Below are 27,547 nucleotides of genomic sequence, written 5' to 3'. Positions count from 1 at the left end.
TACGCTATTATCTGTAGGCTAGGAATGGAAAGTCAGGTATGACTTTTAGGTATAAAACAGCTGCCAAAAACTTATCTAGCAAAACCTCCATGAGCTCCTCTTGATTTTTTGTGGAAAAGTACTACGGCAATTAATATCAAATTAAAACTTAAGGCTCATTTTTTAATGCTGCAGATCCTTAGAATTTAATTACCACAGCCCATTTGTTTTTAGCTGAATTTCTTGGTAAGTTTAATTATGCTATTATCTGTAGGCTAGGAATGGAAAATCAGGTATGACTTTCAAGTATAGGACAACTGCCAAAAACTTATCTAGAAAACCTGCATAAGCTCCTCTTAATTTTAAAAAAAGTACTATGGCAATTAATGTCAAATCGAAACTTAAAGCTCATTTTTTAAACATTTTAAATGCTGCAGAACCTTGGAATTTGATTACCACAGCCCATTAGTTTTTTTTTTTTTAAACCTTACTTTGTTATATTACGATTTTTTTTGTATTGTCGAAATAGGCACTGACATAAACCTGAGTGGCTTCTAAATGCTGTAATAATTGTTTGTAATGTACCTGTAATAAATAAAAAAAAGCGAAGAGCGTAGCATGAAGAGGGTGCTAACACGTTGTGGTGCTGTAAAGAAATTCTTATGCTTCTTCTATGACATGCAAAACTCTATTTTTCGCATTTTAAACAGGTTACCTTCGTGCCACACCAAGCGAATTACTTGTAAAGGCAGGAGCTCGTCTAGCCGGCGCGCCTGGTAAGACTGCTGACCTACAGAGTACCGTGGCTCTGCCATTCGTACCTGTCGTTGAACCTGATGTACCTGGCGCTTTCCTCACTAAGAGCCCACGAGAAAGTCTACCAGGCGTCGACGTACCACTGCTTACTGGTTTCAATGCGCAGGAAGGCATCATTCTCTTCCGACGTAAGTCTATTTTCTTTCTTCTTCTAAAATTTATTTTATTGAATATCGTGTTTTATAAAGTAAATATTTTACTAGTTCGGTGTTATTATTCACACAATGATCGAACGAACAAGCACAACAAAAAAAAAAATGCCTTCAATCCGGCTGGATTCGAACTCGAAGGTCTACTCTGAAAATATACAACCGCAGCTTCGTACGAAAACAAAACGATTCGATCACAACACTTTCGTTTTGAGCTTCGGATCCCATAGACAATAACGTACCGATAACGTGAATGTAAAATGTGAATGGTGAAATAGATTATTTTACTTGCTTAAACAAAAATTTTACTGAACAAATGGCGGATTTCTTTAGTGTTGGACCATAGTCTATCGAAAAATCATTATCGACTTGGAAAAGTTTAATTAGAGTTCATCAATATTCCATTTGGGAATATTTTACTTCATAAGGGAATATCCGGGAATGTCATGTGAGAATTTATTATTTTGCATTTATAAATGCTCAAATGTTAAAAAATGTAAATTTGTGCAGGAAAAAATATACTTTGAGAGTATATTAAAAAAGCGAAAATTTTATAGTATTAGTCTGACAATCGCTATGCATTTCCAACCTCAAGATTGATTAGAAATAAATATTTCACAGGTTTCCAAATAGTGTGAGCTTTTTGTATTTATGCATTGGTATAGAATTAATATCAGTGGGTGGTTTAAGTAAATCTTTAACACTTCAATTTATTTTGCAAATAAATAAAAGTTACTTATATAATAGTAAATAAAAGTTGCTTATATTATTGTTTTAATTATCAACAATAATTAAATCAATAATAATGTTATACGTTTATTTGCTTAAAACATGGTATAACAGAATATGTATCAAAAAAAGATGTATCGAGAGACAGTGTTAGTACAAACATGTTCGGAATATATTAAATAGCATGCAAATGTCTAATTGTATACAATGTCAGTTGACTACTATTGGTCGAGCGCCTTCGGTTTGTACAGAAAAACAGACACCTCTCCAAAGTGAGACAAGTGGTCACGAGTGCTGGGAGTTGCGATAAGCTACGCCAAATGAGCTCTATACACTATACACATTGGCGTTCGCCTACACTCGGTCAGCTAGGAGAGTGGCACCGAACGATGGCAAGGCAAAGCAAAATACGTTAATAATTGGCGTATTGTTGGCTTTAGAAAATAATAATTTTTAGTAGTTAGAGTTGCAGTGGGAAAGAGTCGGAAACGAGTGGATAATTTTATTTTCAGGAACAAGAATGCCTAGTAAATGAGTCTTATTTAATCTAAATTAACTATAAAATTATTTACCGATAAACCTAATGATGGAAATGCATTATCACATAATCTAGTTACATTCAAAGTTCTGTTAAGTTTTGACTCTTTAAAATACAAGCGCACAAATGAAGATGGTCTTTGATCCTATATTTATATTCGGCAGTCATAGATTTCCAACCATCCTTTCTTTCTTGTTTCATTTGTAGGTTAATTTGAAATAATAAATTGAATAATAATAAAATAATACACAACTCGTAGTGGATTGTTTTAATAACAGACTATCGATAATATGTATGCTTACAAGACAACACCATCTCAAAATAATCGTTAACAACAATCATCAAAACATTCAAACAAACAGGCAATCTGAAGCAACCAAAGCAAAATCTGGCAAGATTAATGGATTACTTAAATAGGAACGAACTTAAAGGACTTATATAGGAACAACTTAAATAAGTCTAATACGTGTGATATTTGGGCTATTGTGTGATTTATAGCCAGAAAAATAACACATGCCTATGCAATTAACATTCGGTTGGTTTTCGCTTTTGATAATGCCACATCCCTTAATGGTGCAGCGATGCATTTTTATTAATACCTAATTGTTCTCACTGTCAATATTTTTGTCCATTTTATTACAATTCGTGCAAATAATTAAATAAAACACTTGGTAAATCATTTGTTTTGACATTTGATGTACTTCCCTTTGACAACGGTGTCATGTACTGCGAAATGGACACAGTTGACATTTAAGATGACGTAAAGTATTTTCGATTCCCGTGTTTGCCACAGACCAATGTAATGCTATCTCTTTATGCTTACGATTGCACGCCGTAGTTAAACAAAGACACTAACATGTTCATGTTTTCAACGTCGAAATGCATCATATCGACGCCGTGACGAAGCTGGAAAGAGATTTTGTCGTATGTCGAAAAATAGGACTTTACACCAGGGCCGAAATTTAGAATAAGGGCCGAAAAACTATTTCAAAAAATTATTTCTGTTTAATTTGAATTAGTAGAAAGTCAATCACAAAGTCAAATCACATCCAAAGGGCGCGTGTCTGTTTGTACTAACACTGTCTCTCGATACATTTTTTTTTAAGAAAAATCGCTAAGTCTATGCAAGAAATCGTGTCGTTTCTACACACGAACTGTGTACACAGCCTCGGCGCCAGACAAGAAAAAAATCTATCCCCGACACGCGACGCGCTCTGCTGCTATTGCATAGGACGCATGGTCAGTAAACGAACGTTTATGCGCGTGGACTGATTTTACAAAGTACCACTGTTGCACCACTAATTTCATTGCGACTAATAAAATGCATGATATATTTATAAGTTTGGTAGAGGAACGACCCGTATTGTGGGACAAAACCTTAGATATTTATAAAGATAAACGACGTACTTTTGAGGCGTGGAGAGAAATATTCTGTACATATAATTTGCAATCACTTTTTTTTATTAGTTGTCAACATATTTCTTCACATAGTCGGTAGTAAAACGACAGCTACCTGGAAGTGCACTAACACGTTTACCCTACACACGTCTGCCCGAAAGCATTCGTATCGTGTACATACTCATCATTTTCTTGTCTGCAACATATTTTTTTACTGAAGAATAAGAATAAGAATACATTTATTGCATAACTAGGGTAAAACTGGGTTAGATGCCCCACTTTTTGAAAGGGTGTCCTAATTTAAAAAATATTAGGTTACCATGAATAATTCCTATGGGTATAACTAGATTAATCTTTTATATTACATTAAGACTTGATTTTATTGATCTAACATTTACTCATTTTGAAGAAATTAGACTTTTTGCAAACCCATTTTTTTAAGGATAGATGCCTACCTATATGGATAGACGCCACACGATGAAAATACTAAGAAGGACATGCTCTTTAGATTAAAATAGTAAAATTCATAAGAAAATGTTTTATTTGTAATCTTTAATACATTGTATATACATATTACATCTTTAATAATAAATATATACGTATTCATTGACTTGTACGTATTTAAAGTTCCTACCTACTTCACTTCGTATTTTTGTAGCTATCAAAACATTCTATACAAAAATGTTCGCTGTTTAAACCATTTTAAAACTGTGAATAATTTGTCTTTTTGGTACTTTTACTTACTTTTAAACTATTATCATTTACTTGTCTTTCACTAAAATATTTTTTTTTTCCTAACTTTCTTGTATTGTCCTTTGCCCCTAAGGGCACCTATACCGCGAAAATCGAGGCGTCTATTCTATTCGATATAGATAGATATCCTTGTATTATATAACTAAGCTATATACAAAAGAGCGATTATTGACACCTAGGTGCGCAGTTAATGAACCAGTGTATAGTTATAATAAAAATAAAACGGAATTTATTATAACTTACAAAATTATGCGACAGTAAATACTTGCGTATGAAATTTTGAACCGTTTATCGTGTTCGTCGCGGAGATAAACGCATGCACAAGCCAAACGCGTCTATTCCACACGAAGCCCTGCAGGAACTTTGATGAGTGGTGTCTATACTCCTTATTTAAACTAATTATTTTTTGTTGCGATTTGGCGAAGTTAGGTTTTTTGAAAATGAGGCACCTATCCCACTGCGGCATCTATCCCGGTTTTACCCTACTTGCTTCTGAAATTTTGAACAGTTTGTCGTGTTCGTCGCGGAGATAAACGCATGCATAAGCTAAACGCGTCTATTCCACACGAAGCCCTGTAGGAAGTTTGATGGGTGGTGTCTATACTCTTTATTTAAACTAATTATTTTTTGTAGCGATTTGGGGAAGTTAGGTTTTTTGAAAACGAAGCACAAGCACCACCATATACAGGCACCCATGCCACGCGGCATCTATCCCGGTTTTACCTTATAGGTAATTACATAAGGTCTTAAAATATGACATTGGTTTGTGCTCTATAGTCTACCAGTTAAGGTATACAATACTATTTAAATGTCACAGAATAAAATTAAATTACATACACAATATGAGAAAAAAAAATTAATAAACGTGTCACATCGCTAGTCACCAAATTTGTTATTGTCGTCAAAAAACTGTTGTACACTATAATAAAGTTTAGTAATAAACCATTTACTAAGAGCGTTTTTACATTTTATGTACTCTAATCTTTTAAATTCATTCGGAATGCTGTTGTATATTTTGACCGACATCACATAAAAGCTTTTGTGGTAAAATGCTAAGGTATAATTGCCCGAGTAAACCATTCTATGCCCACGTCTTAAACTTCTATGGTTCCTTTTATCTGCGGTTTCAAAATATGACGGATGTTTCTGGACAAATGCAGCAACCTCCTTAATGTACAGGCACGGTAAAGGTAGGATTATGCACTTGGCGTTTTTGTATCTTAAATACCTGAATAAACTCTACTGAGTTTCCCCGAAAAATTATACCGTAATTTATAACCGACTGCACATAACCAAAATAAGCTGTTAAGGCCGCATCCACAGACGCATTCTGTACTAATTTTCTCAATGGGTACACAAACCGTGATAATTTGTTACACAAGTTCTCAACATGTACTTTCCAGTTGCAATTGCTGTCAAGGATAAGGCCCAAAAATTTTGTGTGTTTAACTTGTTCTATATTAACAAGATTAAACGAGATGTTTAACGCTATCGGTAGTCTTTTAGATGAGTGAAATTGCATGATGTTAGTTTTTGTTAGGTTTATACTGAGACCATTTCCATTCATACATCCTATGATGTCATTATAGTTTTATTAACGTCACGTTCGTATTGCTCTTTGTCTTCACACTTTATAACAGCAGTGCTATCGTCTGCAAATAATACCATTTGTTTATTAATATATCTTGGAAGACCGTTTATGTAAAACAGAAAGAGAAGCTACCTTGGGGGATGCCTCTATTATTCTTCCTGTAGGCGGATCTACCACTTTCGTTTCTTAAGTTTTTACCACTTTGTGTACGACACAATCTAACATTCTTACGAATGAACACAATGTGTCAGAATTGACAAACCAAATATGCAAATAGAGAAAAACTTTTCTTGGTGGTGGTGGGTAAATAAACCTAGAATATTTTTGAACACCCTGCATGTTACATCCTCAAAAAAATTATGCAAAATTCTCGCAGCGAGCGGGTAATCGCTTACAACTTTGCCATCAGTAAGCGATACCAAGAAACTGCGATTCCTTTGACGTCGTGTCTCTACTTCTTCTTCACGTATTTCTTGTCCGAGCGCCTCCACAACTAACAGTATTCACGATTTTTTTACACAAACGATGTACAAACGACACCGCTCGAGCTACCGTTGGTTTTATGTCAGTTCTAAGATGAAAATAATGTCAAAATACGACACAGAAGCTCTCATTTGGCGTTTCGGAGTAAGATATCCACTACTTGTGACAAATTACGATCTTCGACTCGTCGTTACTTCCGGGTCCGATACGAAGCTAAAACGATGATCGTTGCTTCATATTTTGTATGACGTGTTGAAGCTATGATGTCCGATACACGTTGTCAAAATGGCTTTTCGTAGTAGCTTTATCAACATCCGATGTCGGACACCCATATAAATCACGCGTTTAATTCCGCAATCGTTCCACAGTCGAGCACATAACGCATTTCCTAGTAAGAAATTATTAAAACGAAGGACGTACGCAGCTACGTGTATCGCATTTTACTTTTGGGAGTAAACGCCCAGCACCTGTTTTCCAGACCGGGGCTAACCCGCTCTCCCAGCTGAGCTACAAAACGAATCAATAGATCTCACGAATTTTTCTACGTGCTTGTTGCCGGTCTTTGTTTCTGATTTAAATGGCTCTTTGCCGTAGCAGTATCATCTTTGAGAAACCTATGAAAGTTTTTTCTTCTGTTTCTGGCTATTGGCTCTGTACAAATGGCAAATCAAAGGAGTGTGCGTTAAAGCCGCACCCAGTTTTTATACCTTACTTTATTGTATTACGATTTATGTATTATTGTCGACGTAGGCAACATACAGCATTGACACAAACCTTAGTGGTTTCTAAATTTTGAAATAATTGTTTGTAAAGTATTTTGTAATAAATAAATAAAAAGCGAAGAGCGTAGTATAAAGAGGGTGTTAACTCCTTTGTCTGGCCATGTTTCTAAGTGCGCCCAAGTAACCAAAATGGCTGTTGGATTTATTTTCCATTTTTATAGCGATTTCGTCACAGGAAGTGATGAAGGAATCCAGTCGCGTTTCCTAACAAACTTATTACGACATATACAACTTTCAAAAGTAATTTAGTCGTTTAATTCGCGGCCCAATTAAGGGTGCGGTTAGCTATGTTAATTCTGCAGTGGGGTTACATTCATGCACGCGCGCAATTAGCGGAAATCCTCGGAGCTAGAGTTTTGCGGGTTGTCGCAAAGTGAGCGGAACCGGTGCTAGTGGCCCTTCCCTCCTACCACTGTCGCTAATTGGATATTAAACTGAGTACATACATATTTACTAATGCTACTGCGTTTACCTTGTAATAAAAATTATACACATTTACTTTTGCAAAGCCACATTTTCGCACAGGAAACTAGATGTAAGTCTTTCAAGTTTTTCTGTTCATTTCACTTAAGGTACCTAACTAACTAATAATAAAGTGACTTAGTATTTTCCAATGTTTCCGGATTTAATACATCGTTAAATTACCTATGTGTTAGGTATCGCTAAGTATTAACGTTTCAACACAGTGTTATCATTGAATAATGCATATAGATAAAATCATATTCTTGAAAGTAGAGCACCATTATTAATAAGTACCTATTGGTGTACAAAACAGCATGCTTGTTACTAATGTACCTTATCCAAAACTACCGAATTTGTGTACTGTGCGGAAAATAAAGAGAAATCCTCGTATTACGTGTCTACGAAAACGTAACGTCTAGTCTATGTAATGTTGAAAATGTCATACAATGAAGGACCAATTACAAGCAAGCCGTGACTAACAGGACCTACTTCTTAATATGGGTAACATGGCAGTAGGCCTAGTAACTATTTATGTAACAGAAGATATCACATAACACACATGTGTTGCAAGCACTGAACACTGTAACTATTTGTAGTAAGTCAAAAAGCGTATCTTACCTTTGACATTTAAGTGACTTTCTAATATACATTATTTATAATAAGTAATAGGTTATTTCAATTCGATATACTATTCACTGACTAAAGAGTGCTTTAATATTTTTTTAAATTATTTAGATTCAATATTTTACGCAATTAAATAACTACTCCGATTAAAAACTAACTTACGTAACGGACAAAACAAACTTCGATAATTTGAACGAACTCACGGAGGCTCTTTTGCGAAACCAATGTTTGTACCAAACGCGGATCTGCGGCGATCTCTGACACGGTTAACAAATATTACTGAGAATTTGTATGAATTGCTTAATATTGTCAGATTCAGAATCATTTATTATCAGATTAATGTATTATACGAATGCACCTATCGCCTAATTATTTCTTTGTCCATTACGCATTTGCCGAATGTACAATTAATTGCAACTTTCGTTCGTAAAATTCGTTGTGTACACTTTGAGAAATACCATGCCACGACAATAAAACGTGGTGTGAAAACATCTATATTGATGTGACTTCTGACCCTTGCTTAAGATTATTGAGTGATGTACTGCCAACAATTGATATTGGTGTCTATAATACACTTATTGCAAAACTCACATTTATTTTAGCAACAGCTTTAATACGTGTTTCAAAACTCAGACACTATAGCGAATACGTCTGATCGAAACAATACGTATAGATGATTAATTTTTTTAACCACAGACAATTTTAAATATTTTTATTAAAAAAAAATAAACTGTTTATTTTAAATATGAACTTATTTAGTTAAAAATTTTGCTTATAAGATTCTATGATACTTTAGTGTGTTACCCATTTAAAGCGACATAATGTATACATATTTTTTCCAGCTTATCATACGGTGTTTGTTACAGAACATAAATACAGTTACAATTGATACGTACAATGTTTTGTGTACACATTATCCCCGGGTTTGTATTAATCGAAAGTAAGACATCGTTTTATTACGTTTTTAGTTGGCTTTTTTTGTTTGTAATTTTTTTGTACAATAGTTTCCGGTAACTCATTTATTATTAGAAATAGTTACACAATTTATTATTTGAAAAACTACTTAAAGATCTCGCAGTAATACCTACCTAACAAAAAAAAATCTTCTTATTGGGGTTCCTCTACCAACGGAGGTTGGACAACATCACGGCAATCCTGACTTTAGATGCTTCCGCTCTAAGAGCGAGGTTATAGAACTATAGACAAACCATTCCATTAAATTCTTTAACCAGGAATTCCGCCTTCTACCGACACTTCGTTTCGACAACTTTGTACAGGATGATTAGCTGGAGTAATTTAGTACATTTCGCTCCTCATTACATGGCTGAAATACATCTTTCTGCTCTTTATAGCATAAGTATGTTTCACGTTTTGCTGTACTTTATTAAATCGTAGATTTACTTCTAGTAAGTTTACTAAAAAAATAATCACATTATAGACATAGATTTTCTCGTTTTATAAATAATTACATTGTTGTAATTAACTTTTATTTAGTAACCTCATTTGATTATTGATAAAAGATGGTTGATTGATAAATCGAGCTGGCTATCAGGACGTATTTCCGTTGTTAGATAGGTACGGTACGTAGGTAAGTAAAGATTACAGAATTGAAGATACAAAAACGTATTTTTAAAGTACTTACCTCTACATTTTGTTGCGTATATTAACTATATCCTTCGAAAGAGAACGAGTCTCACTCAAATTTTCTAGTATGCATTTTACAATATAAATTACAAGTTTTTATATCCATAAGTAATAAGTAAGAGTAGATAGAGCTTGTATGTATATAAATAGGTAGGTGTAATATTTTGATTAAGTCATTAAGTTATACAATAATTAATTAAATAATAACTCGAGTAAATAATTACACTTTTGTTTTTCAGCAAGTAATAAAGTTTAATGAATTTAGTTATTTATTTAAACTTTATTGCACAAAAAATAGTACAAATGGCGGATTTAGTGCCATTAGGCATTCTCTACCAGTCAACCGGAGAACTGGGTACAATACAGAACAATTGAAAGGGTGCATGCATAACATCACAATTAAAAACAGATAGATCAAAGCTTATAAATAATAATTATGATACCTACATAATTTAGACACGACATAAATATACATAATATATGTATATAATATACATAACATATGTATATAATATACATATATAAAACAATGTCAGACTAATGAGATGCAGATGCAGACTCCGACATGAAATTACAGACTAATTGCTTGAAAGCTAGTTTATTAGGTGCTTTTTGAATGTGGGGTGGCAGTGCATTCTAGAGTCGTGTTGTCTGAAAGGTAAATGAGTTAGAAACAAAACCAGAACGGTGAGAAGGAATGAAAAGGAGTAAATTTGCTGTCAGAGCGAAGATTGCAACTATGGGATGCACGCAAATATTGAAACTAACATTTCAAATATGCATATGAATGAAAGTAATTATTACAAATAATTTAGATAAAACAAGAGTTACTCTATTTTTAAAATCGACCGATAATGGTCGATTTTAAAAATAATTTTATTTTTAAATTTGAAATACGGTAAAGATTGGCTGATAAATATGTAACTATTGAAATTCTTTCTTTTCAGTAAAACGATTTACGATTTTCAATAGTCACGGCCGATAAACACCCGAATTGAAAATAACAAAACTAGAAGTTGGTATTCACAAAACTGTACGCCAATGCCCTCAAATTGGTTGTATATACGCCAATAACAGATAGGTGTTTGGAATTTTTTAATAAATTAAGTGCGATTTAAGCAGGCAGGTAGATTATAAATAAAAGTAATTGCTAGCCAAGCAATACGCATTATGTGTTACGGTTAAACTTTAAATATAGTCTACCTATAATACGCTTAATTAAAACAAATTACAAAATACTTTTTTATAAGTGTTTAAAATACGTAATACAAAATACAATCACTATCACTAACCGGACACTGTGAAATATATTTGAAATATCGATTACAAAATACATTACTGTCATATATATTTGAAATTATCATTACAAAATACATTCCAATGCTGTAATTGAGATACAAATACAATCAATTACAAGTAATTCAAATACCGCCATGTCCTGTTCGAACGTAACTCTGGCAAATAAGTAATAATAAGTAAGTATATTCCCGGCACAGAATCTCCCAAGTAGATCTCCTAAGCACTATAATTGGATCAAAGGCTACATATTCACATATCATAGAGACAACGACATACAACACAACTGATTCAGTTTTTTTCTTTATTGTGTAGGTACCTAAATGACCATAGCAAGTATGTAGGAACTTGTGTGTATTGATATGTTCAAGTATGGCATGGTCACAGACTGAACGACGAAAGCGTGGGCCGGTATGGCAACACGGATTGCATATTGCCACATTTACATAATATGTAACAACACACGCATTATATCAACTCGTGCTACTTTCCACTTGCTGCTGACTATCTCCACGTTCATGGCCAACTGAGTTCATGTTGTTAGTGATAGATATGGTTATGAGTAAGTGCAATATAGAAATTTCTAAACACTTCTATACACAGTTAATAGCAGTAGAGCTCTTTGTGAAAGAGTTCGTCCATAGAAGTACCTACTGCCACTTTACCTTTTCTGTCACCAAGTAATGTGAACTGTGTTCCAGTTTTGAAGGACAACTGTGCTGGAAATTACACGATTACAGGCACATGGGAGTTGTCAACTTACGTCGCAGGGTTAAACAACGTTTTTAATATTTTTCACTGTGTTGTGATTACTTTCACTATAATTTATTATTACGTATATATTAGGCTCATCTTCCTGTATCCAACCAGTTATTCAATACACTTGCAACGACACATACGTCTTTTCTTTAATTTATAGCCATATCAAAAAGTGAATCTTAATACAATCACCATATGGTCGCATTCCAGCCGAATAGAAGCAATTACGGAGCGGTCGTCAACTGGCCTGTGAGAACGAAAGAACCACATTCCAGAGCGATAACAATAGATCGGAAGCGCATCGTTGTTGCAAATTTATAATATTGTAATAATTTGAATCTAAGGCAGTGAAATACGACTTTTTGCGCATTCTACGTGACTTGCTATGAAGAATTGTTGCATTATTATCACCGTAAAACATGGCCACCACAAAAGAGCAACAACCATTAATCTCTGTGTTGCAAGATGGTGTAAATTTATTGAAAAAAACACTTATTAACTTGAAAAGTGTCCTAAGGCGTGATTAACCAAAGGATATACAAAAGCACGCTTATAAATTATTGAAGAATATTGGACAACATTCAAAAATGCATATGACGAGTTAGTGAAAATAACACCTAAGGAACAAAAGGGAATTTTGCCGTATTTTTTGAAAGAAGAATTCTTTGTTTAATGTATTGCAAGGTGACTTAAAAGACATGCTCACATCTACGCCAGACGTGCCGTACAGTACACCGAGCAATGTACATTTACCGAAAATTATACTACCTAAGTTTAGCGGTGATTATAAAGTATGGCCGACTTTCAAGGACTTGTTTACGTCATTGGTGCATGAAAATAACAACCTCAGTGATGTACAGAAGCTTCATTATTTAAAGACAAGCGTTACAGGTGAAGCAGAGGTATTATTGAAACATATCCAAGTGACATATAGCAATTATCCAAGTGCATGGAATGCTTTGAATACGTAATATGGCAACTAACGTATAATCTTAAACTGCATACTAAAAAGATTGTTTAATCAACGTAAAATGATTGCTCAATCAACTTCTCAATTGAAAGGTTTACTGGATACGCCAACAGAATGCCTAAATATAGGTTATTGGAAACTTGAAAATTAACACTGGCTCTTGGGATCTAATAATAATATATCTTCTAGTTCAGAAGTTGGACCCTGAGACACATAAAAGTTGAGAAGAGTATGCCTACCGTGACGACGTCGAAGCTTTACCTACATGGAAAGAATTAAAGAAGTTTTTAGAGTCCAAGTTCCGCACCTTAGAATTAGTGACATCAAACAATACAAAGAACGAGAGACTAAACAAATCAAAGAACGCTCACACCATTTTATTACATCAACTAAAGAAAAGAAATGCATTATGCGCAAAGAAAATCATACATTGTGTCATTGCAAGGCATTTATACAAATGGAACGGAAACAGTGAAGCGAGTATATCAAAAACAAGAATTTATGTTTCAACAGTCAAATATGTCACCGACACCATTATTCGCTGCTACATGAGATGCTGCACACAGAATCAGCGGCTTCACCAAGCAACTTATTACAACCGGTGGTTTCACCACATGTAGTAGACGAGGAAGAAACAGTTCATGTTAAAACAATTATTGCGTCTCATCTTACTGGACAGGGAATAGCATTGTTGGCGACTGCTATAGTAGAAGCAAAAGACGGTCATGGCCGCATTATTAAATTACGCGCGCTGGTCGACCAAGGTTCCCACTCAACATTTATAAGCGAGAAAGCAACTCAATTATTGAAACTGAAACGACAACAAGTCCAAGGCAGCGTTATAGGAGCGGGATCTACGAGAAAGAATTTAAGTATGTGGTGCAGCTTAATATAGGATCACAGTGGGACCAAAAATACAGCTTACCAATACAGGCCTACGTGATGTCGAAACCACTGACCACAAGGTTACCCACCAAAACAATTACTGTTATATAACCCTGGCTTCACCTTAACGGGCCCAACCTCGCTGATCAGAGTTACCTAACACCTGGTTCTATAGGTATCTTCTTCTCTGTGTCAAAGAATACGCACAGATTGTTCAACCAAAGATGATAAGGGGTCCACCAGGCACTCCAACTGCACAAAAAATAGCACTTGATTGGTTGATTTTTGGAGATATCTTTTCAGAGATATCTCCAAAAATTAACCCACGAGAAGATACTTACGTCGTTATGTATCACCAGGTAGATGTAGATGATTTGCTGAAGTCGATATGGGAAGTAGAAGTTGACAATAACAGACACTTAACAAAAGAAGAAAGACTCTGTGAAGATATCTACAACCGAACAACAACTAGAAATGAAGATGACAAATACATAGTTAAATTACCTTTCAAAACAGACAGTCCAGGAACACCTGAAGGAAACATAAAAGAGATGACTATCCAAAGATTTCTGCAACTGGAGCGGAAGTTCAATAAGTCGTCTGACCCGAAAAAAGAATACACAAAGGTTATAAATGATTACATGGAGCAAGGACATATGGAGAAAATACCTGAAATGAAAAAGAAACGAAAAGATCAGTATACCTACCTCACCACGCTGTTGTTCGTAACGACAAAGAGACATCTCAAACACGCGTCGTCTTCGATGCTTCCTGTAAGGGCAGGAACAATATTTCGTTAAATGAAGAATTACTGGTAGGGCCACAGCTGCAAGAAGATTTGAGAAGCCTGCTAATGAAATGGCGGATGAAACGAGTATGCTTCATGGCTGATATCAAACAAATGTATCGTCAAATACTAGTGACTAGAGATGACGCAGACTTCCAGCGAATTATCTGGAGAACACTTAGTCCCACTACAAGACCGCAAATATTGCATCCCGAGGAATGTTGCCATTAGAATTGAAGAAATTTTACTTATGGTGGTCCAAGTTGGTTATCTGAAAAGGAAATAAAGCTTATTAAACCAAATATAGTGACAACAGAAACAGAAATGAAAACAACAAAAATAAATACTTACCATAACACAGAAGAACAAGACAAAACTATAACCAGAAAATTGGAGATGTTTAATAATTTACCGGAGCTACCAGAAACTCTTACTTATTGCAAACGATTTCTGAACCAAAAGAAATTGAACATTGATAAAGAAATAACTACACAAGAATTGGAAGATTCATTACAAATTATAATTAAAAGAGTACAAGAAGAATTCAAAAAAGAAATAGACAGGATTGAAATCAAATAAACAAGTAAAAAAGAATAGTCCGTTGCGATCCCTTAACCCTTATCTAGATGAGAAAGAAATCCTCAGGGTGGGTGGTCGCCTTAGGCATACAAACTTACCTGATGAGAGAAGAAATCCTATCATTCTGGGAAATAAAAATACACTAGTACCTTTTATCATTGCTGACGCTCTTAACAAGACACTCCACGGAGGTATTCAACTGATGCTACTACTGATCTACGCTCTAAGTTCTGGGTCTTGAAAGCAAAATCTATGACTAAGAAACATATTCATAAATGTCTCATTTGTACCAGAATTAATGCTTCTACTAGAGCTCAGATTATGGGAGATTTGCCCAAAGTAAGAGTGACCCCATCAAGACCGTTTATAAATAGCGGTGTGGATTTCGTGGGTCCATTTAAAATTTTGATGTCCAAACACCGAGGAAATAAGACTTATAAGGCGTACATCTCTATATTTGTCTGTATGTCAACAAAGGCGGTCCACTTAGAGCTCTTTAGTGATCTGACTTCGGAAGCTTTAATTGGTGCATTTGGACGTTTCGTTGCGAGAAGAGGTAAATGCAATCACCTGTGGAGCGATCAGGGCCGAAATTTTGTGGGCGCTAATAAAGAACTTCAAGCTGCCTGGAACGAAGCAAATTTATAGTTCACTGGCGAAATAGCAGAGGAGTCACAGATGGTAGGTACTCAATGGCATTTTATTCCTACCTACAGTCCCTTTTTCAGTGGATTATGGGAGGCAGGTGTCAAATCTATAAAATACCACCTGAAAAGAATCCTGACAAGTTACCTTACATTTGAAGAAATGTCAACTGTACTTTGCCAGATTGAATCCTGTTTGAATTCACGTCTATTATGTCCTCTCGGTGATACAGATCCAGACAATATGAACCCACTAACACCAGGATATTTTTTAATGGGAGAGGCACCGGTTGTTGTCCAATCAGCCAATTTAAAGGACATCAGAGTTTCTACCTTGTCTCGCTGGCAACACATACAAAATCTTACTAATGATTTATGGCGGCGTTGGCAAGACGAATATTTGTCGAGATTACAACAACGCCCTAAGTGGCTCCAAAAAGAAAAGGAATTCATGATTGGAGATATTGTTCTGATTAAAACCGATAATTTACTACCCGGTAAATGGAGTTTAGGACGAATTGTTAACAAACACCCCGGTCCGAACGGTCTAACGAGGGTTTATAGAGTGAAAAGTGGTAGTTCAGTGACTAAAAGAACAGTTACGAAATTATGTCCATTACTAATTGATTCCAATGTTTGAATTTAATTTATTTTGTTATGTTTGTGATGCAACATAACTTGTAAATTTATATTTAATGCGTGAACAAGTTGTATTTTGTCATCCACATTATTAGTAACTTTGAATAAGTAGCTATTTAATTTAGTATTACTTGTAAAAGTACCTACTGTCCTTTTGGTGGGCGGTAAATTGTGATTACTTTCACTATAATTTATTGTTACGTATATATTAGGCTCATCTTCCTGTATCAACCAGTTATTCAATACACTTGCAACGACACATACGTCTTTTCTTTAATTTATAGCCAAATCAAAAAGTAAATCTTAATACAATCAACACACTGTCAGTTGGCAGTTTGTACCTACATATACCTATGTATAAGCTTGACACTTAAGATTTAATCTTAACTCTATACAGCTTAAGATAAAAAAGGCCCAATATCAAATCTATCTTAATTATGCTCTTGACTGTACGTATAACCTTAAAGGTAGATGTTCTCATGTAATAACAAAACAATCGCTTTATCTAAAAATTGTCTTGATTAAATTGACTGCAAGAAATAGACCAAATTTACTTCCACTCAATGATTATATTTTCCTTCTACTATAATAATAATAAATAAATAATTTATTTGGCATCCAAGGCCTACTTGTTAGTCAATACAGATTTTTTAAACTTATGACTATTGTTAGCAAAGAATACAAAACATAAAAACACACATTATTTCGCTCGAGGCGCCGCCGACTACCCCATCACCTCACCAGAACCTGGATGAAATGATGAAGCATTTCATTCAAACGTTTTCAGGATGCTGTTAGGACTAGAACGCAGTCTAGAAAGTAGTGACGCCGTCTTTTTTCGCATCACAGCAAAAAAATCATCTACTCCCGCTTGAGCAAATATCGACGATGTGCTACAATGTCACGGTAGTCACAACAGCATCCTGAAACCGTAATTATATTAAACGCGCAGGGCGCCGAGTGCCTTCTGCGTATAGTTAACCCACAGACCACCCATGTAGAAGGATTGACAATACGCCTTGAATTAAGTTATTTTGGCTACCTCACTACAGCGGGCGAATCAATGTGCCAACATATTATTACATCTGGCAGCCAACGCCCTACGTTCCCGGTCAATATAAGTATATTATATTCAGACACTTTAATTGTACAATTTACTCATAAGAAAGCAACAAGCGTTTTACTCAATAATATTGTTGCTAACTTGCTACAAGCCTCGCTTGCTCTAAATTAAATATAGATTACTAGGGTACCTATCGTCGATGTTACCTAAGTACCTAATTTAATGAAATCGTACGTTTTGACTAAATAAATGAGAAGTGAATTAATAAAAAATAAAGTATGAGATGTTGGGCTTAAAACAGAAGCAAATAGAGGAAAAAGTTCATAATTGTTTCCAACAGGTCTTCAGCGCTACCCTAAACTGCTTTCCGAGCTTGACCGCGAATTCCGACGCGTGGTTCCGCCGCAGCTACTGAACGACGACGAGGAGCGCACACGCAAGATTACTGAACATATCCGCGCCTTCTACTTCCAACAACGCCCTGTTGACATGAGAAATATTGACAGCCTTATCGATGTAAGATATCTATGTATAGTGAACTGAAAACTTTTTTTAATTCAGACGTAGGTGGGTAATTTTCAGGTTAATTTTCACTACCCAATTTTTGTTATTTTAGTATTCGAGTATATTGCATATAATTCATGAACAAAATGTATAAGTCAGAATCAAAACACATGAAGCACCGTTTTAAAACTTATAAAAGTATTTTTTAAGTTATTAAATTTCAAATTCTTTTTCCAGTTATTCACCGACGTGATGTTTCTGCGACCGATTCTGGAAACCCTACGAATACAAGCCACTACGAACCGAACCAGTCCAACTTACCTTTACCGGTTTGCATTTGACGGGGCCCTAGGCCTCTTCAAGAGGATGTTGGGTATTACACACCCTGGGGCATGTCATGGGGACGAGATGGGGTACCTCTTCTATTTCTCCAGGCTGAATTATAGGCTGGATGATGATTCCACGGAGTTGGCTGTTTCACGACGCATGGTTGAGATGTGGACAAACTTCGCTAAAACTGGGTATGTACTTGTTATGCTGTTAATTAAAACAGGCTATCTTGTAAGTATTTGTTTCACCTTATTAAAATATGAAACACATTGTTGCAGAAGTGAGTTTTAAATAGATTACTATATTAAGTTATTTAAAGTGCTATTGTAACAATAGAACTCCTTGGAAAGAGTTCGCCCAGGGCGGTACTCCATCCATACCTATTTCTGCCGCCAAGCAGTAATGTGAGCATTACTGTGTTTCAGTTTTAAAGGGCACTGGTGAAATTAAAAGCACATGAGACGTAGGTATGTCACACCTCGGACACTGCATACAACAGTCGAAAATTATTTACCTACTACTACTACATACAGCAAGGCGCTATCTGCACACGCGCAAATGTGTGCGTGAAGTGGCAGGGTCACCCATCACTTTCTCGCACTATTACGTTACGTGGTCAGAGCGGCAACATAGCGAATATTCTAACGCCAATGTTATCTATGATTCTATTACTAGAATCCTAATAATTATACATGTCTATTAGGTATTTATATCGCAATATTATTATATTTTTCTTTAATTCACTAACTAGAGTAATATTGAAAATTTATTTCAAAAATATATTAAAAGCACCTAAAATATTATACTTCGGACATGTACTTTTAATTAAGGTAACCAAGGTATTTGAAATTGCGTGTCCAAGTTTAGATAATAATTAGATATATTCACTACCTACGTAATATTTATCGGCAATACGAATAGAAAATTCGCGAACCCTTGTCTACTAGCTCACGAAGTCATGGCGTCTCATTATATTAATGTACTAAATCTGTATTTTTTTATACATACATATATTACTCTGCAGTAAATAAATGGAGAAAACAATAACTGAATGAGTCTCAGACATAAGTTTTTTTTTACTTACTTCGTTTCATCTTTCGGAAAATCATGATAAACAGCCATATACAGCACAATTCACGACCATTATAAATAGTAACGAAAAATGATGTTTTATATTAACGTGCAAGTTTCGTAATGAATAAATGAAAACTATATTCAAATATCAAAGCCACCTACGCGCGAAAACGGCTCGCCGCGCCGGCAGCCTTGTTGTCGTTCAGTCAATGTGACCGGCAATGTGTGGGGCGTGATACGGTATCTAAAACTAGCGAGGAGCGGAGGGTGTCCGTTCTCTTATTCTCTATTCTCTGGGCTCGGGGTGACGGGCGCCGCCGTGGCATTGCTCCTCAGATCTTTCCAACTTTACTGCTCTAAGTGGCACTGCAACTGCCATGGACAGGTGTCACGCTTACCACCAGGCGCACGACTAGTTCGTCCTATTATTTGTTATATTAAAAAAATCCATTATTCAACATTTCCCAAAGTTGGCATTTACTAATGAGTTGGCGAAAACACGGTTAACTCATCGCAGTCGCTTGCGGAATATTTGAATTAAATGGTTACGTAAACATCACCCGATATGGCACTATCCATGTATACCCATTTGTACATCCCCTCAAGTACCAATTTTAACAAGCCCTTGTTAAAATTGATGATGGTCTTAATTTGTGTGCTCTTGTCAATTTGCATTTTATTAACATTATGTCCACAATTTTAGAAAACAAGAAATATTATAAAGATTGATGAATATTTTGTGGATCATTTTGTACCTTTGGTATATTAAAGCCGAACGTAATCATACCTCGAAAGTGATAAAATTTTAAATATTCCATGAAAGTCATAATTTCAAACATGAAACAAATCATGTATATGTGAAATTTTATAACTCTTATTTAAACATAAAAAGTTGTATTCGTCCTTCGCAGAATCTTTAAATATTTTTCTGAAAAGTTATCGTTTTGAAGTTGTGGCCTTATTACAGCAAAGGTGTGATTTGCTGCATTTTAGACTTATTGGACAATCGACAAATCTGTCGGGTTTTTTAACCTTTGGCCGTAATACTCAACTAATTTATCTACTCTACTTTCCCACAACTATTTAAGCCGTGTAAACACCATATTGTTCATATTGATTGTAAAAGTTTCGTGGTTAGCGACAAAACTATTATTACTAGTTACGGGTTTACGGTCTGACCTTTACTCTCCTGTGCCTCTGCAATGAAATTATAGAGAGAGTTGTCGCTAACGACTTTGTATTTGTTTGTCATTTGTTTGTTATTTGTTTGTCGCTAATGTTTGACAATGCCAACAGCGCCCCTAGCGGTCACTAGAAGAAGCGGCACTTTGAATACAATACTTATTTGTTATGCAAGGCTGCAAAGTTGTTGTTTGACGCAAGTGCTTGCATTGAAACCTGAGCAAGCGAAGGAGCATAAGATTGAACCACGAGCGAAGCGAGCGATTCAAAAATGGAGTTCTGAGCGTAGCGAGGCTTTCAAGCCACAAGACGCAAAACAACTTTGCTGCCGAGTGAAACTACTTTTCACCTCATTATAGCGAGGAAAGTGGTAGATGAAAGAAAAATAGTTGAACTATAACAAACCAGGTTTATTAAACAACATTAGTTGTCATTGTCACTTTAATGTCAACTGTAATAAGAATAAAATATACCAACGAATTTATTATATAAATAATGTACGACAAATCGCGTAGTTGAACGTGTTATTGTTTTTTTTTTCATCGAAAGAAAAAGTTAGGTGCACTACAGTCCAACGTCAAGTTCGAATTTCAAAAACTTTTTGCACGCAGATTTCTAAAAGATTTCATTCTTTCTTAGCCTTTCCGTGCTCGTGAAGAGAAAATATTATTATTTCGCTAACAACAAGTGTTACTGTGAACTCATGGTAGAAGCACTGATATTCCCGAGTGATTACGCTCCAGACACGGGTTGATTAGCAAGCGGCAGAAGACAGTTTTAAGGACACATACATATATCTGTCTACTTAGAATAATTCTGTCTACACACATTTGTCGTTAACGCCTATCCTCGTCTCGGTTTCTTGGAACATTACCATTGTACATAATTTTCTATAAATCTGATGCACTCAGCTCACTGTTTCTACAAGGGAATTGAAGTCGAACCATTATTGCTATTGTAAATGCTAACACCCGGTACACCGCACTGAGCAGTCACTCAGACACTAAGGGTCGTATTCTAAAATTCTAATCAATGCTCAAGTCAGGATTTGAGTATGGTTTAAAGCACTCGAAATCATACTCAAGTCCCTGCCATTAGGGTCGTATTTCCAGTGCTTGTGTTTCAATTGCAATCCTGACTTGAGCATTGAGTAGACTTCTAGAATATGACCCTCAGGGTCGTATCCAGTTCCAGTGCTTGTGTTTCCACCACTAGAGTCGTATTCCAGAACTCTACTCAATGCTCAAGTCAAGATCTGAGTATGATTTCAAACACTGGAAATACGACCGTAATGGCAGGAACTTGAGTACGATTTCGAGTGCTTTAAACCATACTCAAATCCTGACTTCAGCATTGAGTAGAGTTCTAGAATACGACCCCTAGAGTTAGTTAGTTATCGGTAAAAAGTGAATGATAGTCGCATTAAGAACGAGTTCAGATAACATTCACAAATATCCATAGGCCTTTAAATTATATGTGAACCAGCCCTAACGCTTGTCACTTGTCACTAATTCAAGATGAGGGTAATCTTCGACATAGAAAAGACAACAAGTCACAGATGTGTCTGTGGCGTAGTCACAATGATACTTGTATATATACAGTTTTTTTTTACGAACTGCCACGTCAACCCATAACCATGGAGAGTGTAACCGCTTTGAAATACCAGAAGCTTGTGGCTATTAATAATCGTTTACTAATTTTTAACCGACTTCAAAAAAGGGGGAGGTTCTCAAAATTCGAGTCTATTTTTCGTATACATATGTTATGCAATAACTCCAGCATTTGTAAACCGATTTTGATGATTCTTTTTGTTGAAAAGAGGGTACCTCAGTAATATTGGTCCCATTTAAATTTCAAGAAAAGATTCCACCTCCAAGAGTGGCAAACTAGGGAATGAATAAGGTTTCACGCACTTTCCGGTTACTGATTTCAATAAGACTTGGCAAATAGATGTAATTCCACGAAATGTTGAGATCGGTTTAAAAAAAGTTATAATTATTTTCAATTATATTTTTTTATATAAAAAAATATTACAAATAAATACTAAATGTTATATAGTTACGCAACTGTTATTATTACAAACTACGTAGCTATTAATTTTTCAATTTGACTTTTGCCAGTATTATTGGTATCGTAATCTATAGTCATGATGAGGAATAGGATGTTTTAACGACCTTTTATTGCCCATCTTTTTAGAACAAGAACAAAATTTTTCCGTTATTCTGTTTACGATATTATTTCCTGTCTACATGCCTACCTACGATCCACCGCTTATCTGAGTCGATTCCTGAAGTATATCCAGGTAGCTGCGGAAGAAGGTTTACGTAACAGTTACGCTGCATACTCTCAACAAGATTTTTCTGACGATATTCAATAATAAGTTGATTTAATAAAAAACTGGCCTCAAAAGTCATTCATCCCCTAATTTGCCACCCTTAGAGGTGGAATATTCTCTTATAATTTAAATAGGACTACTATTGAGGTATCCTCTTTCCAACAAAAAAAGAATCATGAAAATCGGTTCGCAAATGAGTTATCGCGTTACAAACATTATAAACTTATACATTTATTTCTTTCGTGAGTTTGGGTGTCATTTCTGGATATCTGTGTATGTCCATGGCACTCGCGATACAGGGTTTCCCTAGTGCGGGTCTATGTTGAGTGTGTACGTTATTATTACTATTAAAACATACAGTCGAATTGAGAACCTCCTGCTTTTTTTAAGCCGGTTAAAAAATGCGTACCAAATTTGTCAATTGTTGTTGTTGTGAAACAAAATAAAAAAAAATTCATTGATAATTGAAATTAATAGACAAGCCATTTGGCACTTTTTTCACGTGAACTGTCGCTCCCTGCCGCACCGGGCAGCTATCTCAGGAACCGACTTAGTTAAGCGTTTAGGTAGGCGTAGGCCTGTAGTATGTTACCTTTATTTCAATTTATTTAGCTAATCAATTTACAGCATAGGCTAATCAACAACTTTGAAAGCAAGTTCAACGTTACTTACCGATTCGTATTTATATACCTATTAAAAAGGACAAACGATTTGGTAATTTCAAATACATATTACTTGTAAGTTTAAACATGTACAAAATTCAACAGCCGTTAACGAAATATCCTAATTTACCACTTTCTTTTTATTAAAAATTTATTCATAGATAGGATTCGCTAAATAATAGTGTTATTGTATTACGATTATTCTTCTCCAAGTTCTGAAAATAATCGCTTATAGCATTATATCTCTCGAAATATATAATGTATGTTCCGATGATTTCAGGAACCCGACACCTCCCGCAGAAGGCAAATCAGCCTTAGACCTGGAGTGGCTACCAGTAAACGATACTGCACACCCTCTGTACCTCGATATTACTGGCGCATTTTCTATGAAGACAGATCCTGAAGCGATCAGGGTCCGACTCTGGGACTGGCTCTACGACAACTATGCTACCAACAAATCATAATCTCATAAGTTTCGATAGTGCCTTGTAGCAGTGAAAAATGCTATAATTTTAATATATAAAGGCAGAGACAGTGCTTCAATAAGTTGGTATTCTGTATAAACAAAAATGTACCTGGAATTCTAACTAGAGTATAAAAGTGAAGTGCCTTTAAATAGAATGACTTGATCTCAAAGATTGACTCTCCCGGAGGAATCCAGTGAGCGTGAAACAAATGTCTGTTATTATTTGGCTTAATCCATTTCTTACTTATAGAAGAGGACTACGAAGCCACATTCTTTGTATACCATGTTACCTACAATGATAATAAGTTTAGTTTATATTAGTTTGTAAGTTGTTATTTTAAAGTATAAGACGGTAGTAAATGATGGGATTTTTTGGAAACTTGGTTCTGCTTGTATTATACAATTTGTTTGTGACATACAGACTACTAATTGTTAAATTTTAGAATGGTCGTGATCAATGTTAAGTCTAAGTTAAACTAATTGAAGCTATTAGCGTAAAAGTGGTGTAACCCACATTTTTTTCTATAATAGTAGTTAAAATGTTACAAGTACATAATTATTTTATATTAGTATGCTATTTTCGTAATTTAAAAAATTATAATTAAATGCTTTTCGTAGAATAAAGTAATATCTAAATATAAAATAATTATGTACTTTTTATGGTTTAAATGTGTAGAAAAGAAATTAATGTGGGTTACTACTTTTGCGCTGATTGTCTCAATGATCACCTTTGAAAGTGCTCATAAATATCTGAACGTTTGATTCAATCTCAATTCTGAAATGTATTTTGATCTAAATGAAAGTCTTTTGAATACAATTGGAGTGTACAGTGTGTGTAAATTAATCACGAGATTGTTAATTTATTATCAAAATTTCTGATATTTTTGAACACTCCCAATTTTTAAATCTTTGTCAAAATTCTACCCCATAAATAATGATACTTATTCTGCTCCAGTTTACGTTATTCCCATATACAAAATATAATAATAATATGCAGATATTATTGAATCTATTTAAAAATATTATTAAACAATTTTTATTACGTTGTTTTATCTTAACTGCCTATTCCAGTAAGCAACAACATGTTTAAATTACCAAAGAGTCTAGTTTGATTGACTTTTGTTAACTACCGAGATTATTATCACTTCATAAAGGGTACGTGGTTGGATTCCACTCTTAATCAATCCATTAGCTTTGATTACAACTAGGTACTCGTGAATATCGTATAGTGTTGCATCAAAGGAATTGGGACCAAAATAAAATAAAATTCTATGTTCATAAAAGTTACATTTCGGATTATTTTTAACGATGTTTGAGTTGTAAAAAATTGGAAACTAGAACTACAAAACTTTGAATTTTTTTTTATAACACACACACTCAACATATCCCCGCACTAGGGAAACCCTGTGTTGCGGGTGCCATGGACACATAGACAACCACAAATTACACCTATACTCACGAGAGAAACAAATATAAGCCATACAAATGTTTCTCCCGACCCGGGAATCAAACCCGGGACCTCTGCGTGGCAGTCCGGCATGGTAATCGCTTGGCCACAGAGGCAGTTAATTATATATAGTTTATTTAACGATATTTAGCGATATTTCTATTAATAATTATAGTTATTCATAGAAATATCTCGAACACAAAGAAAAATTCCTTCGGACCGACAGGACTATATTTGTGGTATCGTCGCTTGTTTCCGATTTCCATAACACAATTGCTTTAGTTTTGGATCGGAGCTTTTGGGATCGCAACTTTGGGATCGGAGCAACGTATATGATGTTGTTTAATATTTATTAATTTATTTGCATGCATTTTTTTATCAAACGTATATTATGATCACGCAGTACCGTAGCGTCGATCTACCAACTGAGCTACAGGTGTATCGGGTTTATTTCGGCTTTTAGCGCCGTAAACGACATCTTGAGAGATTTGTGAAACTTCTCACTCGGCTACCTAGCTTTAATAAATACAAAGTGCATAAAACAAAATCCGATTGGGTAGGCCAACTTTGGAAAAAAATAATAGCAGGCAGCTATCCTAAATTTATTACTATTTTTATTTATTTATTGAGCACTAACTACAAAGGCGTTCAGCTTAAACAGTACTACAGCTGTAGAGCTCCTTGTGAAAGAGTTCGTCCAGGGTATACTGCCACCTTACCTAGTTCTACCGCCAAGCAGTAATGTCAGCATTACTGTGTTCCGGTTTTAAAGGGTAAGGGTGCTGGTGAAATTACAGTCACATGGGACTTGTCAACTTATGTCTCAGGGTGACGGGCGCAGCGGCAATGCCCTTTTAAGGTGTGTCCAAACACGGCGTGCAAGGTGCGCGGCAGCTACGCGCGGCATTCGCGGGACACAAGTTTGCCGGCAGGTAGCTCGCGGCTGCCGCGCGCGGCAGTCGTCCAATCATAGCGCGGCAAGACGCGCACGGCAGCCGCGCTCGAATGCCGCTTTATGTTTGGACACACCTTTTAAATCTTTACGATTTCAATCTCTGAGTGGCACTGTAACTGTTACGGACAGGTGTGCAGCTTACCATGAGGCACACGACTTGTTCGTCCCGTCACTAGATATTACAAAAAAAGGTAAAAATAATTAAGAAACTCAAAACATAATAAAACTTAAATTAAAAATTAATTTGTTCAAAAACTATAATTTCTCTTGCGATTCTTCCCAGTGCTACACAGCAAATTATTATTTTTTTCGGTATCAAGCAGTCAGTGTCTCTACTGCCTATATTTTCTTACTGTAAAGTCTAAAATAATATAAACATTTAGGCTCAACTCACACTGGCGCAGAGTCGAAGCGTCGCTTCGCGTCCTGTTTTTCAACTACAACGCCTGGCGACGCGCGTCGACGCGCGACGACTCTCGCGTTAGTGTGTCCGTATCACAGTGTGGTCGGCGTCTGACGCCTGCGCCCAAGTAAAGTGCGGCGACGCGTGTCGACGCGCGTCTCCATATTTGCATAACACAAATTTGTACCTTAGTAATGGGAAAAAAGAGATGAATATACAATAGGCGAAAAACATGACAGGTCGCGAAGCTTCGACTCTGCGCCAGTGTGAGTTGAGCCTTACAGTCAACACCTTACGCTGAGCTCAGGAGAAGCTATGCATAATTTTTTTTCTTTTTTTGCTTTTTTTGTAACACACACTCATAGCCCGCACTACGGAAACCCTGTATCGTGGGTGTCATGGACACACATAGGTAGACAACCACAAATTACACCCAAACTCACGAGATAAATAAATGTAGTCCATACAAATATTTCTACCGGCCCGGGAATCAAACCCAGGACCTCTGAGTCTGAGGCAGTCTAGCATGGTCACCGTTCGGCCACAGAGGCAGTAAACGGAAGTACCTATAATATGCTCGATTTTTAACGATTTAATCAAGGTTAAAATCGAACAAATT

At 35.6% G+C, this 27,547-nt stretch overlaps 1 protein-coding gene across 1 annotated transcript in view; it reads left to right on the top strand.

Annotated features, from left to right (window-relative positions):
* LOC113226712 (venom carboxylesterase-6-like) overlaps positions 1 to 24,643 on the top strand; it is a 51,986-nt gene extending 27,343 nt beyond the window's left edge. Inside the window, exons 7-10 of the mRNA XM_026459431.1 lie at positions 690 to 923; positions 17,911 to 18,086; positions 18,312 to 18,595; positions 23,938 to 24,643. Of these exons, the coding sequence (XP_026315216.1) occupies positions 690 to 923; positions 17,911 to 18,086; positions 18,312 to 18,595; positions 23,938 to 24,121 (878 nt within the window). The 3' untranslated portion in view covers positions 24,122 to 24,643. The remainder of the gene's footprint in view (positions 1 to 689; positions 924 to 17,910; positions 18,087 to 18,311; positions 18,596 to 23,937) is intronic.
* The last annotated feature ends 2,904 nt before the right edge of the window (positions 24,644 to 27,547 follow it).

The sequence above is a fragment of the Hyposmocoma kahamanoa genome, unplaced genomic scaffold, assembly GCF_003589595.1.
Source record: "Hyposmocoma kahamanoa isolate Upper Pololo Valley unplaced genomic scaffold, ASM358959v1 192, whole genome shotgun sequence".
NCBI lineage: Eukaryota > Metazoa > Arthropoda > Insecta > Lepidoptera > Cosmopterigidae > Hyposmocoma > Hyposmocoma kahamanoa.
This window is presented reverse-complemented; position numbering and strand designations above follow the sequence as displayed.